General features: G+C 45.4%; 1 protein-coding gene across 6 annotated transcripts in view; it reads left to right on the forward strand.

Annotated features, from left to right (window-relative positions):
- Positions 1-15,702, forward strand: part of LOC144505306 (uncharacterized) — a 65,298-nt gene that overhangs the window by 40,554 nt on the left and 9,042 nt on the right. For 2 of the 6 annotated variants that reach the window (XM_078231421.1, XM_078231418.1), the window contains 7 exons: positions 3,978-4,307; positions 6,892-6,931; positions 7,407-7,499; positions 7,960-8,034; positions 10,860-10,910; positions 11,401-11,479; positions 15,569-15,683. In XM_078231421.1, the coding sequence (XP_078087547.1) occupies positions 3,978-4,307; positions 6,892-6,931; positions 7,407-7,499; positions 7,960-8,034; positions 10,860-10,910; positions 11,401-11,479; positions 15,569-15,683 (783 nt within the window). Of the gene's footprint in view, positions 1-3,974; positions 4,308-6,891; positions 6,932-7,406; positions 7,500-7,959; positions 8,035-10,859; positions 10,911-11,400; positions 11,480-15,568; positions 15,684-15,702 lie in introns of all 6 variants that reach the window. The other 4 variants (XM_078231419.1, XM_078231422.1, XM_078231417.1 and 1 more) reach the window with 2 other exon arrangements.

Genomic DNA, 15,702 nt, shown 5'->3' on the forward strand with positions numbered 1-15,702 from the left:
AGATTTAGAGGGAAATTCAAAAACCAGATAAATGCAAAGTGAGAGTATGAAAAGAGACTGGCAGCTAATATAAAGGACAATCCAAAAGTAGAAATGGGGGGAGGGGGCACTGATCATAAATTTCTAATCTTCCTCTGACTCAGGGCTGTTGCCAGAGGATTGGAGAATTAGGGCTTAAAGATATGCCCTGCAAATCCTGGTCAGTCAATTTAACCTATGGGGTGGAGAGCCTCTGGAAGTCGTAATTTGGGACCAAATTAATAGTGACTTGAGCTAGCACAGCTTTATTAAGCAAAGCCAGCATGAATTGAAGAGAAAATCACGTGTAACTAACTTTTTGTTTGAAGAGGTACCGAAGGATTGATGAGGGTAGTGCTGTTATATAAGAGTTCCAGAAGGCATTCGATGAAGTGCCACACAGCAGTTGTGGCAAAATTGGAGTTCGTGGAATAAAAGGGATGATAGCAACATGAAAAACAGGGTATTGATTGATGAATTTGTTTTGAACTAGTTTAAAGTGAAGTTCCTCCTGGGTCATTGGGATCCTTGCTCTTCCTTTTATGTATATTTTCATATATAAATATCTTGCATCTTGGCATAGATAATACAAAACTTAGAATATTGTGACTGGTGAGGAGGACAGTATAGAATTTTAAAAGGACGTAGACAGCTTAATCTGAGACTGATCTCAGATTAAATGTGATGCAGAGAAGTGTGAAAGTGATCTTGTGTTTGGAGGAAATATGCATAAAACAAAGGGTACAATTCTAAAGTGGGCCCTGGAGCAGAGGGAACTGGGTGCAAATATGCTTGAATCATTAAAGGTGCAGGACAGGTTGAGAGAGTGATTAATGAAGCATACACCATCCTAGACTTTAGTAACAGGAGCATTGAATCCAAAAGCAAGGAAGTTACATAAAACTTTGTACAGAAAAAAGACTGGTTCGGCCTCAACTGAATTGCACTCATTCCTACCCCAACCCACCTCCTTCATTTTGCCTAGCCGAATGGATGGAGCAACTCCCAGAGCAAAAGATTGTGTGGAGTCTCTGCAAGTTTTTTAAAAAACATGTCAGTCGAAATGCTCGGCAGAGCATTGGCACTTTGCAATATGGCCACTGGTTAGCGTATTTTCTGGTGGTTCTGTTCCCAGTGTAATGTTCTGAAGGACAGCAGTACTGCAAGGTGGCCACACAAGGGCGCTGCCTCACTCGTGCCTTGCATTTGCTCGCTGAGGACCTCTGGTGGGAAAAGCAGGTAACAGCAGCAGCTCGCAAGGTGCTGCAGCATTGAGCATTTCAGTGCCATGATGTGGAGATGCCGGTGTTGGGCTGGGGTAAGCACAGTAAGAAGTCTCACAGGTTTATTTAGTAGCATGAGCTTTCGGACCGCTGCTCCTTCACCAGGTGACTACTCACCTGATGCACGGGCAGCACTCCGAAAGCTCGTGCTACCAAATAAACCTTTTGGACTTTAACCTGGTGTTGTGAGACTTCTGACTGAGCATTTCGATGCGTGTGCCTAAACTGATCACTTGCACCTCAAGCGACACTTATTGAAAGTTACAGCACCAAAGGGTGCCACAAAGCCTGTTGCTTTACTGCAAGCTCCTCAAAGCATTCCAATTCTAAAAGTGACAGTTTAATTCTCCCGTGCCCCTCTCGTTGCTTCCCCCCCCATGCTTTGGCCCCTCCCCCCTGCTTTGGCCCCCCTTCACCGCTGTCGCGCGCGCTCCATTCAACTCACTTTGTTTCTGTCTGCCCCCCCCCCCATCTTTTCACCTCCTCTATCACTTCCTTCTGCCTCTGCTTCCTCCATTTCCCCTCTCTCTCTCTCTCTCTGACTTCCTGTCTTTCCACTTCTCTCCATCACCTTCCCTGTCCCATTCTCTCCATCAGGCTCTCCCCTTTTTCGTTAGTGTCTCTCCTGTCACTCGGTTGGTTGGAGTCCTGCTCACCTCTGCATCATAAAGTTCCGGTTTAAGTTTTTTTCCCCCCAAGATGGCACCGGAACAAGGCGACTTCTTGCAAGCTGTGCCCAGTATACGTTCTAATTCTATGCTTTTAAAACTTAATTCTCTCTCTTTTGAACTCTCTAACATCCTAGATATAACTGTAACACGTTGTGCGCGCTTTCGTTTCCTTCTCTATCAACGGTATGCTTTGTCTGTATAGCGTACAAGAAACAATCATTTTCACTCTATCCCAATGTATGTGACAATAATAAATCAAATCAAGTCCCACTCTCAAGCTTGAGCACACAAAGACTGACAGTCCATTGCAGTCCTGAGGGAACATGGCATTGCCAAATGTATTGTCTTTTAAACGAGGCCCCAATGCCTACTTGGTTGCATGTAGCAGATCCCATCGTGCTATTTCAATGAAAAGCAGTGTAGTCCTGTCTGTCAATTATAACTCAATCAATATCACATACAGGTTATCTGTTCATTGTGTTAATGAGAGCTTTGTAAGTGCAGATTGGTTTCCTGCCTGACCGTACTGACTGCTCTTCAACAAGTACTTCATTGGCTGTGAAGCATTTTGAGATGCTTCTCTGTTATGTCTCCCTCTCTCCTTTTCTCCTTTCACTGTCTCTTTGTCACGCATAATCTATCTCTCTTTCAAGTATACTCCTCTTCGTCTCCCACTCCCCTCCTGCATTTTCTTCGTCCCTTCTTCCCCCTCTCCTCTGTCTCCCCCTTCCTCTCTCTCTCTCTCCCTCCTTCCATTGCCATCACAGTTTTATTCTCCCCACAGTATCTACCACTCAGCTCTTGATCTTCCTGCTTCTATCTCTCCTTCTCTAACTCTCTCTCTCTCTTCTCTCTGCATCTTTCTCTCTCCCCTTTTCTGTCTGTCTTACACTCTTCGCAATCCATGCACTCTCTCTTAAAGTTATTAAGTCAGAGATATACAGCATAGAAACAGGCTCTTCAGCCCAACTTGTCCATACACCCAGTTTATACCATTAAGCTCATCCAAATTGCCCGCATTTGGCCCATATCCCTCCACACCAATGTTACCCATGTAACTGTCTAAATGCTTTTTACAAGACAAAATTGTACCCACCTCCTATTACTACCTCTGGCAGCTCATTCCAGACACTCACCATCCTCTGAGTGAAAGAATTGCCCCTCTGGACACTTTTATATCTCTCCCCTCTCCCCTTATACCTATGCCCTCTAGTTTTAGACTCCCCTATCTTTGGAAAAAGATATTGACTATCAGGCTGATCTATGCCCCTCATTATTTTATAGACGTCTATAAGATCACCTCTAAGCCTTCTACGCTCCAGAGAAAAAAGTCCCAGTCTATCCACCTTCTCCTTATAACTCAAACCATCAAGTCCTGATAGCATCCTAGTAAATCTTTGCTGCACTCTTTCTAGTTTAATAATAATCTTTCTATAATAGGATGACCAGAACTGTACCCAGTATTCCATGTGTGGCCTTACCAATGTCTTGTGCAACTTCAAGACGCCCCAACTCCTATATTCAATGTTCTGACCAATGAAACCAAGCATGCTGAATGCCTTCTTCACCACTCTATCCACCTGTGACTCCACTTTCAAGGAGCTATGAACCTGTACCCCAAGATGTCTTTGTTCTGTAACTCTCCCCAATGCCCTACCATTAACTGAGTTAGTCCTGTCCTGGTTCAATCTACCAAAATGCATCACCTTGCATTTATCTAAATTAAACTCCATCTGCCATTCATCGGCCCACTGGCCCAATTGGTCAAGTTCCTGTTACAATCCGAGATAACCCTCTTCACTGTGCCACTAATCTTGATGTTGTCTGCAAACTTGCTAACCAGTTCCTCGTTCTCTCCCTGTCTAAAGTTCTCTCTTCTTCTCTTTGTCTCCCTGTTTCTTTTTTTTCTGTTTCTTCTTTCCCCCCCCCCCCGTCCAACCCCTCCATTCAACTGCCTCTTACTCTCTCACGGTTTCTCTGTCTCTCTGTTGCAACCCCCCAGTAGAGCCCTTGCCAGAGCTCCCAGTGCTGAAGACAGCCCCCGTAGTTTTGATGAAGACTAAACTGGGCCGAGGGCGGTGGAGAGCCAAGAGTGCGTGTGAGGATCCAGAGCCCGACCCCACCTCAGACCCCCAATGGGAGGCCCATTACTGGGAGAAGGCCTCACCCTCTGCGTTCCCTGCCCCGGAAATTCACACTCACGTGGTCAACAGCCGGGAACTAGTTGGAGAGCAACCGGCTGACACAGAGCCTTACATGGAGACGGAGACAATGCAGCTCATTTGCGAGTCTGTGCCAGACCCTGACCAGAAGGACGAGAGTATCTCACTGGCTGGTGAGTACAGCTGGAACAATAATGGTGCCTGATAACCCCAATCTTAACCCTTTGTCCCCTAATTGCATATGACTCATTTGTTGGGTGTGTGGGGCTGGAGGGGGTGGTGTATGTTGTGTGGGTGCACGCATATGCATGCGCAGATGTCGGGAGGCTGTTCAAGTTCTTTCCATTTTCAGTGCATTAGAACACTCATTCAAGTCTGTGTGCGCCTCGGCACTTTTAGAATTTCACAATCAGTAAAACTGAGATTGCTACATGGACTGCAGCAGTTCAAAAAGGCAGCTTGTCACCACCTTCTCACGGGGCAGTAGAAATGGGCAATGAATGCTGGTCTAGCCAGCAACACCCCCACACATTTTTTATAAATGCTTCTTTCGTAAGTGGATACTTGCATTAGACACCAGGTGAGCTGAGATCTTTAAGGACAGCCTCAACACAACTTGTGGATGCACCCTAGTATTCACTCCCTAGTCACTCTCAATCACAGGCTGCCAAGGCAGAGTGGTTGGCAGACTCCGAACTCCCTGGCAGCTGCAAAATATGAGATTGGTTTGCTAGTTCAGTCCGTCATGACAATCACAGCCCAGCAACCAAAGACACATCCACGACATCCACTGCAGCAACTTAACCAAGGCTCCTTTCACAGCACCTTCCAAATCTACAAGCTGTATCTAGGGCAGCAGATGGAGGAACACCACCTCCTGCCCTCCCAAGTCACTCACCATCTAGACTTTGAACCATATCATCATCTGTTCACAGTTGCTGGGCCAAAACCCTGGACTCCCTCTCTAATAGCACTGTGGGTATACCTGGACTACATCAGTTCAAGAAAGCAACTCTCACCACCACCTTCTCAATGGCAAATGAGGATGGCAGTAAATACTGGCCTCGCCAACAAGATTGATTAAACAAATAAGTAAAAAATGCTTAAATATTTATAATCTCCATTTGCCTGGATCAGCGCAGCTCCAAACACACAAAAAGCTTGAAACCATCCAGGACAAAACAGCCCACTTGATTGGCATCCTATCCACTCATTCACTCCCACCACCAACATATAGTGTCAGCAGTGTGTACCATATGCATGACGTACTGCAGTAACTCAACAAGGCTACTTAGACAGCATCTTTCAACCTTTACCACCTAGAACACAAAGGCAGCAGATGGAATGGACCGCCACCCATTTTTAATAAATTTAATTTATGGAATGTGGACGTTGCTGGCTAGGTCAGCATTTATTGCACATCCCTAGTTGCCCTTGGATAGGTGGTGGTGAGCTGCCGCCTTGAACCGTTGCAGTCCCTGATGTGTAGATAGACCCACAGTGCTGCTAGGGAGAGAACTCCAGGATTTTGACTCAGCAACTGTGAAGGAACAGCCGATATATTTGTAAGTCAGGATGGTGAGTGACTTGAAGGAAAAATTGCAGGTGGTGATGTTCCCAAGTATCTGCTGTCCTTGTCCTTCTGGATGGTAGTGGTTGTGTGTTTGGAATTTGCTGCCCAAGGAACCTTGGTGACTTCCTGAAGTGAATCCAATAGATGGTAGACATTGGTGCGATTGACCATCAATGGTGCAGAGTCTGAATGTTTGTGGAAGACCTGCAAGTTCCCCTCCAGTCCACTCATCATCCTGAATTGGAAAAATATCACCCACCGTTCCTTCACTGTTGCTGGGTTAACATCCTGGAACTCACTCCCTAACTGCACTGTGGATGTACCTACACCACATTGACTGCAGCGGTTTAAGAAGGCAGCCCACCACCGCCTTCTCAAGGACAACTGTCTTCGCTCACATCCCGTGAACAAATATCAAAAAATACCTGCCCTACCCTCACCATTAAATATCTGGTGCTCACTTGCTTTAAGCAGCACCCTAAGCGGCCGTACAAACAGCATGTGGACACGAGTGATTCAAGGGAGTGGCCCATCACCACCTGAGGTCAGGTAGGGATGGGCAGCAATTGCTGGCCTTGTCAGCCACATCCGCACCCGAGAAAGAGTTTTTAAAAAGTTTTTTTTCTTTATACTTGCAGTGAGTATATATGAGCTTCACTTGCGTTGACTGACACTGGCTCAGATATTTTGCATTGCTTTCAGTAGCTTGAACCAGGGGACAAAAAAAAGTTAGGAGTTGGAAACGAGCACTTGAGCCTCGTGAAGGGCCAGACTTTTATCAAACAGAGAGCTACTTTACAGCTTCTAATATGAAAATCACCCCAGCACTTAAATACCAGCAAAAAGCAGGATTGTATCACTGTGCTAGGTACCAAAGATGCACGGCTCAATCTCCTTGCATACATCAGACAACACTTTAGAGGGAGCATTCCACGAGAGACAAGGGAGGGAGTAGAGATCTTAACAAGTTGGGACCAATTAGTGAGTGTTTTGAAAAAAAACTTTAGCTTTTCACCAGATTAGAACTCCAGACATTACCCAAGATGAATCACCCTTGGGGAGACATTCTCCTCCCTTGTATCTCAGGAAGTTGAAGTTCCCCAAGTGCAATATAGAAGCAAATGGTTCCCTGTGTTTGTTGTGTTCTTCCACTTCTCATTTCTTCATTTCTCTCCTCTGCCCAGGTCTGCCTGATTCCATCAGAGAGCCGGAACTGGAAAATAGGTAGGAGATACCTCCCTCATTCTCGCATTGGTCTGCTCATGGCCTAGATCCCCCCCAGCATCTGAGCCTTTTCCAGCCAGCCTTGAACAAACATAATAAATGTAATGAACCCTCCCCCTCGAGTGTGTTGGGAGCATTGTGTCCAATGTAGGCACAGGATATTTCTCTAGATATGGGGGTGCAGGTGGTGGAGGGTGGTGTGGTGGTGGCAGTTTTGAGGGAGTTGGGGTGTTATTCCAGTGTGTGACGTTGTACAAGTATGTTGTCCCAAGGTGCGAAGGTTGATGGGTGAGCTATTACAGGATTTGATGATGAAGGGGGATTATTATGGCATGTGGCAGCGTGGGCTCCTTCTGGGTGTGAAGGGGGTTGGAATGCCAGATTTTGATAATGGGGTGATTTGGGCAGTCAGTTTGTGATGACAGGACAGAGGATATTATTATCCCCGTGACTGAGCCCTTGTGTATTTCTGCAGTGAGGAAGAAGAGCCGGAATTGGTGGAGACAGATGATGACGTTCCATTCCACGATGATCCCAAAGATGAAATGTACGAACCGTCACCACACAGGTAACAAGGTGGAGACAGAGGTGGGAGCATACCCCTGCAAGAGCCTGCCCTCTGACTAGCCCTGCCCCTTGCATCCTTGCTGCACAACGTCTAACCCTTCCAATCATCTTCTCGCTGCAGGCCCATGATTCCTCCCTTTTCATTCCCACCTTTTCTCTCTTCCTGCTCCACCCATCTTAACCATATCACTTCCTCCCCAATTGTCTTTTTTAAATTTATCTCCACAGTTGGCCAACTCAACATCCTTCCCCGCATCTTCTAACAACTCCAACCCCCCCGCGCCCTCTCAGACCACCTCCCTCTTCCCCCATGGGTGCTGTCCTCTCTACATTTTCTTGATTTCATCTGGCCCCCCTCACCTCTCCACCATCTCGCCTTTGGAAATGCCTGATTGTTGGTGTTTGCAGGCTATGGATCACTTTCTGAAGAGCTCTGATTTGCAATGTGTTTTAATCCTCAGAGAACGTGGGAAACCGAGGCGGAAACCACGGAAAGAGAAAGTGGAGACAGTGGAGCAGGTGGAGCTTCCTAAAAGGTAACAGAATCCATGAGTTCTCCCTTTGACTGAGGAGTACGCCATTCCTTTCCCCTTCCAGTGATTTCCCCACCCAATTCCATTCCCACTTCAACCTTCCATCTGGCTTCATTCCCTCATCAATTATACATCTGGGCATCGTGTGCAGTTTTCAAACTGACACAGTTTTCAGGGACTGCAGCACAAACCTGTGAAGGAAACAGATGAGTTAGTGAGGCGATTCTGAATACGTATCGGGTACATGACTTTGAAAATAGCAGCATTGAATCGGCCCAACCATCTTCAGCTGCTTCATTAATGACTTTCCTTCCATCATAAGGGATCTTCGCTGATGAACGTACAATCTTCAGCACCATTCATGACTTCTTAGAAACTGAAGAAATTCATGTCCAAATGCAGCAAGACCTAGACAATATCCAGACTGACAAGTGGCAAGTAACATTCGTGTCACACAGATGCTGGAGAATGACCCTCTCCAACAAGGGAGAATCCAACCATTGCCCCTTGACAATCAATGTCATTTAGCATTGCTGAGTCCTCCATTATCACCTTCCTGGGGCTTACCCATTAACCTGAAACTGAACTGGGTGAGGCAGATAAATTCTGTAGCATGTCAAAGGCTAGATATCCTGCGGCGAGTAACTCACTTCCTGACCACTCCCCTGTCTTTCTGTCTACCATCTACAAAGCATAAGTCAGGAGTGTAATGGAATACTCTCCACTTGTCTGTATGAGTGCAGCTCCAACAACACACAAGGAGCTACACATCATCCAGGACAAAGCAGCCTGCTTGATTGCTAAGATAAAAGCAAATTGCTCCAGATGCTGGAATCTGAAACAAAAACAGAAAATGTTATAAAGTCTCAGCAGGTGACAGCGGTGGACAGAGAACAGAATTAACGTTTCAAGTCTAGATGACCCATAATCTAGTCAAAAGCTCTGTTCTCTCTTCACTGATACTGTCAGACCTACTGAAATTTCACAGCAGTTTGTGTTTCTGTTGCTTCTTGACTACTACCCCTTCACAAACATTCAGTCTCTCCACCACTGATTAACAGTGGGTACTATCTACAAGATGCAATGCAGGTACCTCACCAAGGTTCCTGAGGCAGTACCTTCCAAATCCATGATCATCTAGAAGGACAAGAGCAGCCGATATCTTGGAACACCACCACCTGGAGGTTCTTCTCCAACTCGCTCACCATCCTGACTGGGAAATAAATCATCGTTTACCCACTGTTGTGTGTCAAAATTCTGGAATTCCCACCCTGATAGCACTGTGGGTGTACCTACACCTCAACAACTGCAGTGGTTCAAGGAGGCAGCTCACCACCACCTATCTAAGGGCAACTAGAGATGGGCAATAAATGCTGACATAGCCAGCAACTTCCATATCGTAAATTAATGTTAAAAAAACAAGGAAAAGTAAGTAATTGTGTCAAGTAGTGGCATGGTTGATGTTTCCTCTAATTTTTTGTAAGCTGTGCACGGCCTGTTTGTTGCACTGTATCGTGCCTTTCACATCACGACACAGCCGGGTGTGAACGTAACTTAATGGATATTATTCAAGGGCTCCAGACAGGGTCAGCACAAAGTTTGCCAAGAGGGTGGTAGGGATGAAGTGCTTCAGTGTGGCAAAGAAACTAGAGAAATGGCTTACTAACCAGAGCTCGGAGGTTTAAAATAGTCTGATTTCTTACCCATCTGCCAGTTAAAGTAGATTTTTCTTAATTACTCTGCCAAAACCTCCCAATTTTGGAAACTTCAATTAAATCTTATTAACCATCTCTTGCTGCAAGGAGAGCAGCCCCACTTCCTCCACACAGCAGAGGCCCTCTCTTCCTTGTGCCTTTTCTCTGCACCCTCTTCAGGTCCTTCCTGAAGTGTATGGTGTTCAGAGTTGTACTCTGAGCATGACGGCTGGACCGTACAGCTTTATTATAACTTCTTTGCCTGCTAAGTTCCTAGGAATCACTACTCGAGGCATCCTGTCAGTTTGAGTGCAAGGCCATCAGCACTCGGTTTCCCCCCTCTTTGTTCACCAGTTCCCCATCGTGTGCTTCCTTGCTTCTGTACATGCTGTGTATCAGGTTGCAAAAGATATTCTACCATGTCCATTCTTGAACTGAGGCAAAAACCAGGGCCTTTCTCGGCCCTTCCCATTTACTGCATTTATTCTTGATCCTTTGTTTCCTGGATATTACTAGTCTGCCTCTCGGTTAACATCTGCTGTTTGGATTCTTTCACTCGCTGAGCTTTTCCTTTGTTCCAGCACTTCAAGTTTGTATAATAATAATATGATAACTGTGGCTTCGTAAAGCTCCTGCCACATAAGAGGGATGGGGGACTTCAATTTTGGAGAGACTGGCAAAGCTGGGATTGTGCTTCCTGGAGCAGAGAAGGTCAAGGAGAGGTGTTCAAAATCATGTAGAGTTTTGATAGGGTAAAGAAGGAGAAGTGGTTTCCTCCCTGGTAAGTGGGTCAGGAATCGGAGGTTGTGGGTTTAAAATAACTGGCAAAAGAAATTGAGTGAAATTCATGAGAAATGTCTCTCAGCAGAAGCTTATTGAGGTCTCGAGAGCCTTAACATAGTCACGGAAAGTGGGAATCAGATTCAATAGGAACTTGAAGTGGACTAATTTGCAAGCTAATGGGTAAAAAGCAGTGTTTGCGACTAAATTCGTTCTCTCTTCCACTGGCACAAGAGGCAGCTGACGGCCTGTGTCATAAGGTTCAAAGAGAACTTGATAATGTGTCATTTGCAGCAATATAATATAAACTGCATATTAATGTGGCTGACAGCTCATCTCTTCAACTTTTGGCAGGAGACCACGAAGATCCAAAGAAGACAGAGGCCCTCGTCCACCCAAAAAACGGTAAGTTCAGAGTCGGGGAGTGGGACAGTGACTGATGTATAACCACATTACAGAGGCATCACCATTGGGGAGTTCTGCTTCCAATACCGGACTGGTTGCAGTTTACCACAAACGTGATCGCTTCAGTTAGGGGGCTCCAGAAAGTGTTTCAAGGACCCGAATTCTGGTGGGAGAGAGAGGCTGGGTCTTACAGTAATAGGATGCTGGGTGTAACTAAACATCCAGGTCTATGAATATACGAAATTAGAGCAAAGTTAGGCCATTCAGCCCCTCTGAACTGCTGCACCATTCGATAAGATTGTGGCCAATCTGATTGTGTTTCAAGTTCTATCTTCCCATCGACCTCAATAACCATTCATTCTCTTCCCTAACAAGAATCTATCTACCTCCCTCTTAAAAATATTAACGACCCTGTCTTCTGGGACAGAGTTCCAAAGTCACACAACCGCTTGGGGGGGAAAAAATCTAACTTCTCCCTTCTCTGCCTCAGGAAGAAGCCCCCAATCCAGTACGTGCGCTGTGAGATGGAAGGCTGTGGAACTATCCTCGCCAATCCAAGGTATCTGCAGGTCAGTGCAAACTAATCCGTTTGGCACACTTCCATTCCTTTTTATACACCTTTCTTTTAACCAAATGTCTTGAACTGCAAATGCTTGAACGTCAATGTAATTCTGACCAAGGATAGAGTTATAAATGACCAAGCTGCACAGTGTTCCACAGATTTAAAATTGAGTCAAACTGTACTGTGCCACTTCGATTGAGAATAGTGTTGAACTCGTCAGTGTGACGCTGATTTAGAATCATATCAAACCGTGTACTATCGCTGATCTCGAATGGTGTTTAACTGTGTGCTCTGACTCCAGTTTTGAACTGGGTTATATCATGCACTGATACTCTAATCTATAATCGGGCTAAACTGCGCACTGCCAAACATCTAGACAAGGGGTTAGCAATGCAGTAAAAGCAGAAAATGTTGGAAATACTCAGCAGCATCTGGAGAGTCAAAGCGATATATAGCAAGGAAACAGGCCCTTTGGCCCAACCTATCCATGCTGACCAGGTTTCCTAAAATGACCTAGCCTCATTTGCCTGAGTTTGGTCCCTATCCCTTTAACCTTTCCGATCCATGTACCTGTTCAAATGTCTTTTAAATGTTGTAATTGTACCCACCTCCTCTGGCAGCTCATTCTATATACACACAACCCTCTATGTGAAAAACCTGCCCCTCCGGTCCCTTTTAAATCTTTCCCCTCCCACCTTAAACACTTGCCGTCTTGTTTTGGACTCCCCTACCATGGGGATAAGACCTTGGCTATTCGCCTTATCTCTGCCCCTCATAAGGTCATCCCTCATCCTCCTATGCTTCAAGGGAAAAAGTGCCAGCCTATCCCACCTCTCCTAATTCAAACCTTCCAGTCCCGGTAACATCCTTGTAAATCTTCTTTGCCCCCTATCCAGTTTAATAGCATGATTTCTATTGCAGGGCGACCAGAATTGTATGCAGTACTCCAAATGTGGCCTTACCAATGTATTGTACAGTTGTAACATAATGTCCCAGCTACTGTACTCAATGCTCTAACCAATAAGGAAAGTGTGCCGAATGCCTTTTTCACCACCCTGTCTAACTGTGACACTATGTTCAAGGAACTATGTACCTGCACCCTAGGTCTTTCTTTTTGACAACACTCCCGAGGCCCGACCATTAATTGTGCAAGTCCTGCCCTGGTTTGTCTTAGCAAAATGCAACACCTCAACATTTATCTGAATTAAATGCCATCTGCCATACCTCGGTTGATCAAGATCCCATTGTAATCTTGCATAACTTTCTTCACTGTCCACTACACCACCAATTTTAGTGTCATGTGCAAACTTACTAACCTTCCCTTCGATATTTTCATCCAAATCATTTTTATATAAATTTCAAACAACATTGGATGTTTTTTACACAGAGTGCTGGGGGCCTGGAATGCGCTGCCAAGTAGGGTGGTGGAGGCAGGCACGCTGGCATCGTTTAAGACTTACCTGGATAGTCACATGAGCAGTCTGGGAATGGAGGGATACAAACGAATGGTCTAGTTGGACCAATGAGCGGCACAGGCTTGGAGGGCCGAAGGGCCTGTTTCCTGTGCTGTACTGTTCTTTGGACCCAGCACTGATCCCTGCAGCACACCGCTGATCACAGGCCTCCAGTCTGAAAAACAATCCTCCACCACCACCCTCTGTCTCCTACTGAAAAGTCAATTTTGTCTCCAATTGGCTGGATCTCCCTGGATCCCATGTGATCTAACCTTACTGACCAGTCTGCCATGCGGGGTACCTTGTCGAAGGCCTTGCTAAAGTCCACGTGGACAACGTCTACTGCACTGGCCTCATCTATTTTGTTGGTCACCCCTTCAAAGAAACTGTTAAATTTGCAAGATACGATTTCCTATGCACAAAGCCGTGCTGACTATCCCTAATCAGTCCTTACCTATCCAAATACATGTAGTTCCTGTCTCTCAGAATCCCCTCCAACAACTTATCCACTACTGACATTAGGCTCACCGGTCTGTAATTCTCTGGCTTTTCTCTGCCGTCTTTCTTAAATAACGGCAAACAATTTGCCTCCCTCCAATCTTCTGTCACCTCACCCGTGGCTGTCATGATGCAGATATCTCCGCTAGGGGCCCGCAATTTCTTCCCCTGCTTTCCATAATGTTCTGGGATTCACTTGAGAGAGAAACAGTTTGTTTCAGCTCGAGGATCTATCTTCAGAGCTCGTTAAACTTGAACGAGAATTTGGCTCCTTGACATGAAACATTTACTCCCAGAAGCTCCCAGTTGGCTATTTCCAACATTTTTATTTCAGCTTTCCAGTGTTGCTGTGTTTTGCTTTTGTTACATTTTGTAATGCTGCTCTGATCTACAATAGGGTTAAGTTTCAGCATTACTTTGTTCATGTTAAACTGGATTCTGTTAGTCTGAACTTGAATAGGATTAAATAGTACAGAGCCATTCACATCTAGAATGGGGTGAAACTGTGCAATGTCACACAGATGTAGAATATGGGTAAGCAGTGCAGCGTCGCTCTGATCCAGAAAAGCTGAAGTATCAATCTGACCTTGAATAGTATTATAGTGTGTACTGTCACTCTAATCTAGAATAGGTTAAAACCGTAGTGTCACTCAGATCTAGAATTGGGTTCAAATGTACACTGTCACTGATCTAGGATGGAGTTACCCGGGGCTGTGATTGTCTGATCCAGAGTAGGGTTAGGTAGTGCAGTGTCACTCAGAATTAATTAGGTTTAAACTATGCAGTGTCACTCTGAGCTAGAAAGTTGTTAAGTTTGGCTTGGTTAGTCTGATCCAGAATGGGATTGAATAGCGCAGTGTCACTGATTCAGGATAGGGTTAAACTGTGCAGTTGCACGCTGGCCTATAATAGGGTTAAACTCTGTGGTGTTACTGTAATCCAGATCGGAATTACGCTCTGCATTCTAACTTGGACCTGGAATAGGGTTTAACTGTGCACTCACCATGATTGACGTAGATTCCCATTGAGGTCATTAAACCAAAGACCGACCCCCAACAGGAAAATTAATGGTCAAGGTTTCACTTCTTGTAACTTTTGCTTCAGTAATTTAACCATCATTAGTTATATATTAAACCAAATCACGGTCCATGTATATGAGAAATTGGAATAGCACATACATCAAAGATTGATCTTGGGATCAACTCAGCAGCCCACATAGCATACATGACATCAACCATATCCATAAACTCCTTCAAAGTTCTGGTAGCATTCCTTTCTTTGAGGATTTAGCCACCGGTTCCCATCTGACGGCACCTCCCAACCGACCTGGCACGCTTCCCCAGACCACCCCCCCCTCTCCTCAGCTCTGCCCATGAGTGTCTTGATGGTGTGGATCTCTTAGTATTCCCCTTATCTAACCCCTGTGGTGTCAATCCTGTGTGCTGTATGGTTAATCAATTACTTTAAGGAACAGAAACAGTTGCAAAACCGTTGTTGCTAGTTCCTAGATCCAATCTTTGTTTTCTTCAGCTTGCGTGGAGCTTACCACTGAATGAGATGAGCTCGGATGATCCCGTCTCTCTTATCCGCTTTCAAGCAGTTTCAGTTTCCCAAAGCAAAGTTTCAGCTTCACCAGGCACCCGAGGCTTTGGCTTCACCAGGCACCCAAAGTTTCGGTTTTCCTTTCCGTTAGGACTTAACTCTCAAAGTAAAATGCTCGCCACATTTAGAATAGGGTTAAACATTGAGCTGTCACTCTGATCTAGAATCTGGTTAATCTGTGCCTGCCACTCTGATCTAGAATGGGGTGATCTAGAAATGAAATAACAGTGCACTATCACTTGTGTGTCAGTGATTGTGGTTACACTAGTCTCATGATAGGGGATCATGGTTACACTCGTCTTTGCCTGTGTGATAGTGAATTGTGGTTATACTAATACCATAATAGTGAATCATGGTTATAGTAGCCTGTCCCTGTGTGAAAGTGAGTTGTGGTTATACTGGTTCCTCTTTTGTGTGGTAGTGAGTGACGTCACTCCTCCATGGGTTGGTAGGTTGTTGCTATACCACTCTGCATGTGTGATGTCTTTGTTGCACTAACCTCGGCCCTTGTGACTGTGACGATGACTGTCATCCTCTTTCAGCATCACATGAGGTATCAGCACATGCTAAAGAAGAAGTATGTCTGCCCGCACCCATCCTGCGGCCGCCTCTTTCGACTTCAGAAACAGCTGCTACGACACACGAAGCACCACTCAGGTTTGTGACAACAATCGGA

Source organism: Mustelus asterias, chromosome 16 (assembly GCF_964213995.1).
Source record: "Mustelus asterias chromosome 16, sMusAst1.hap1.1, whole genome shotgun sequence".
Classification (NCBI taxonomy): domain Eukaryota; kingdom Metazoa; phylum Chordata; class Chondrichthyes; order Carcharhiniformes; family Triakidae; genus Mustelus; species Mustelus asterias.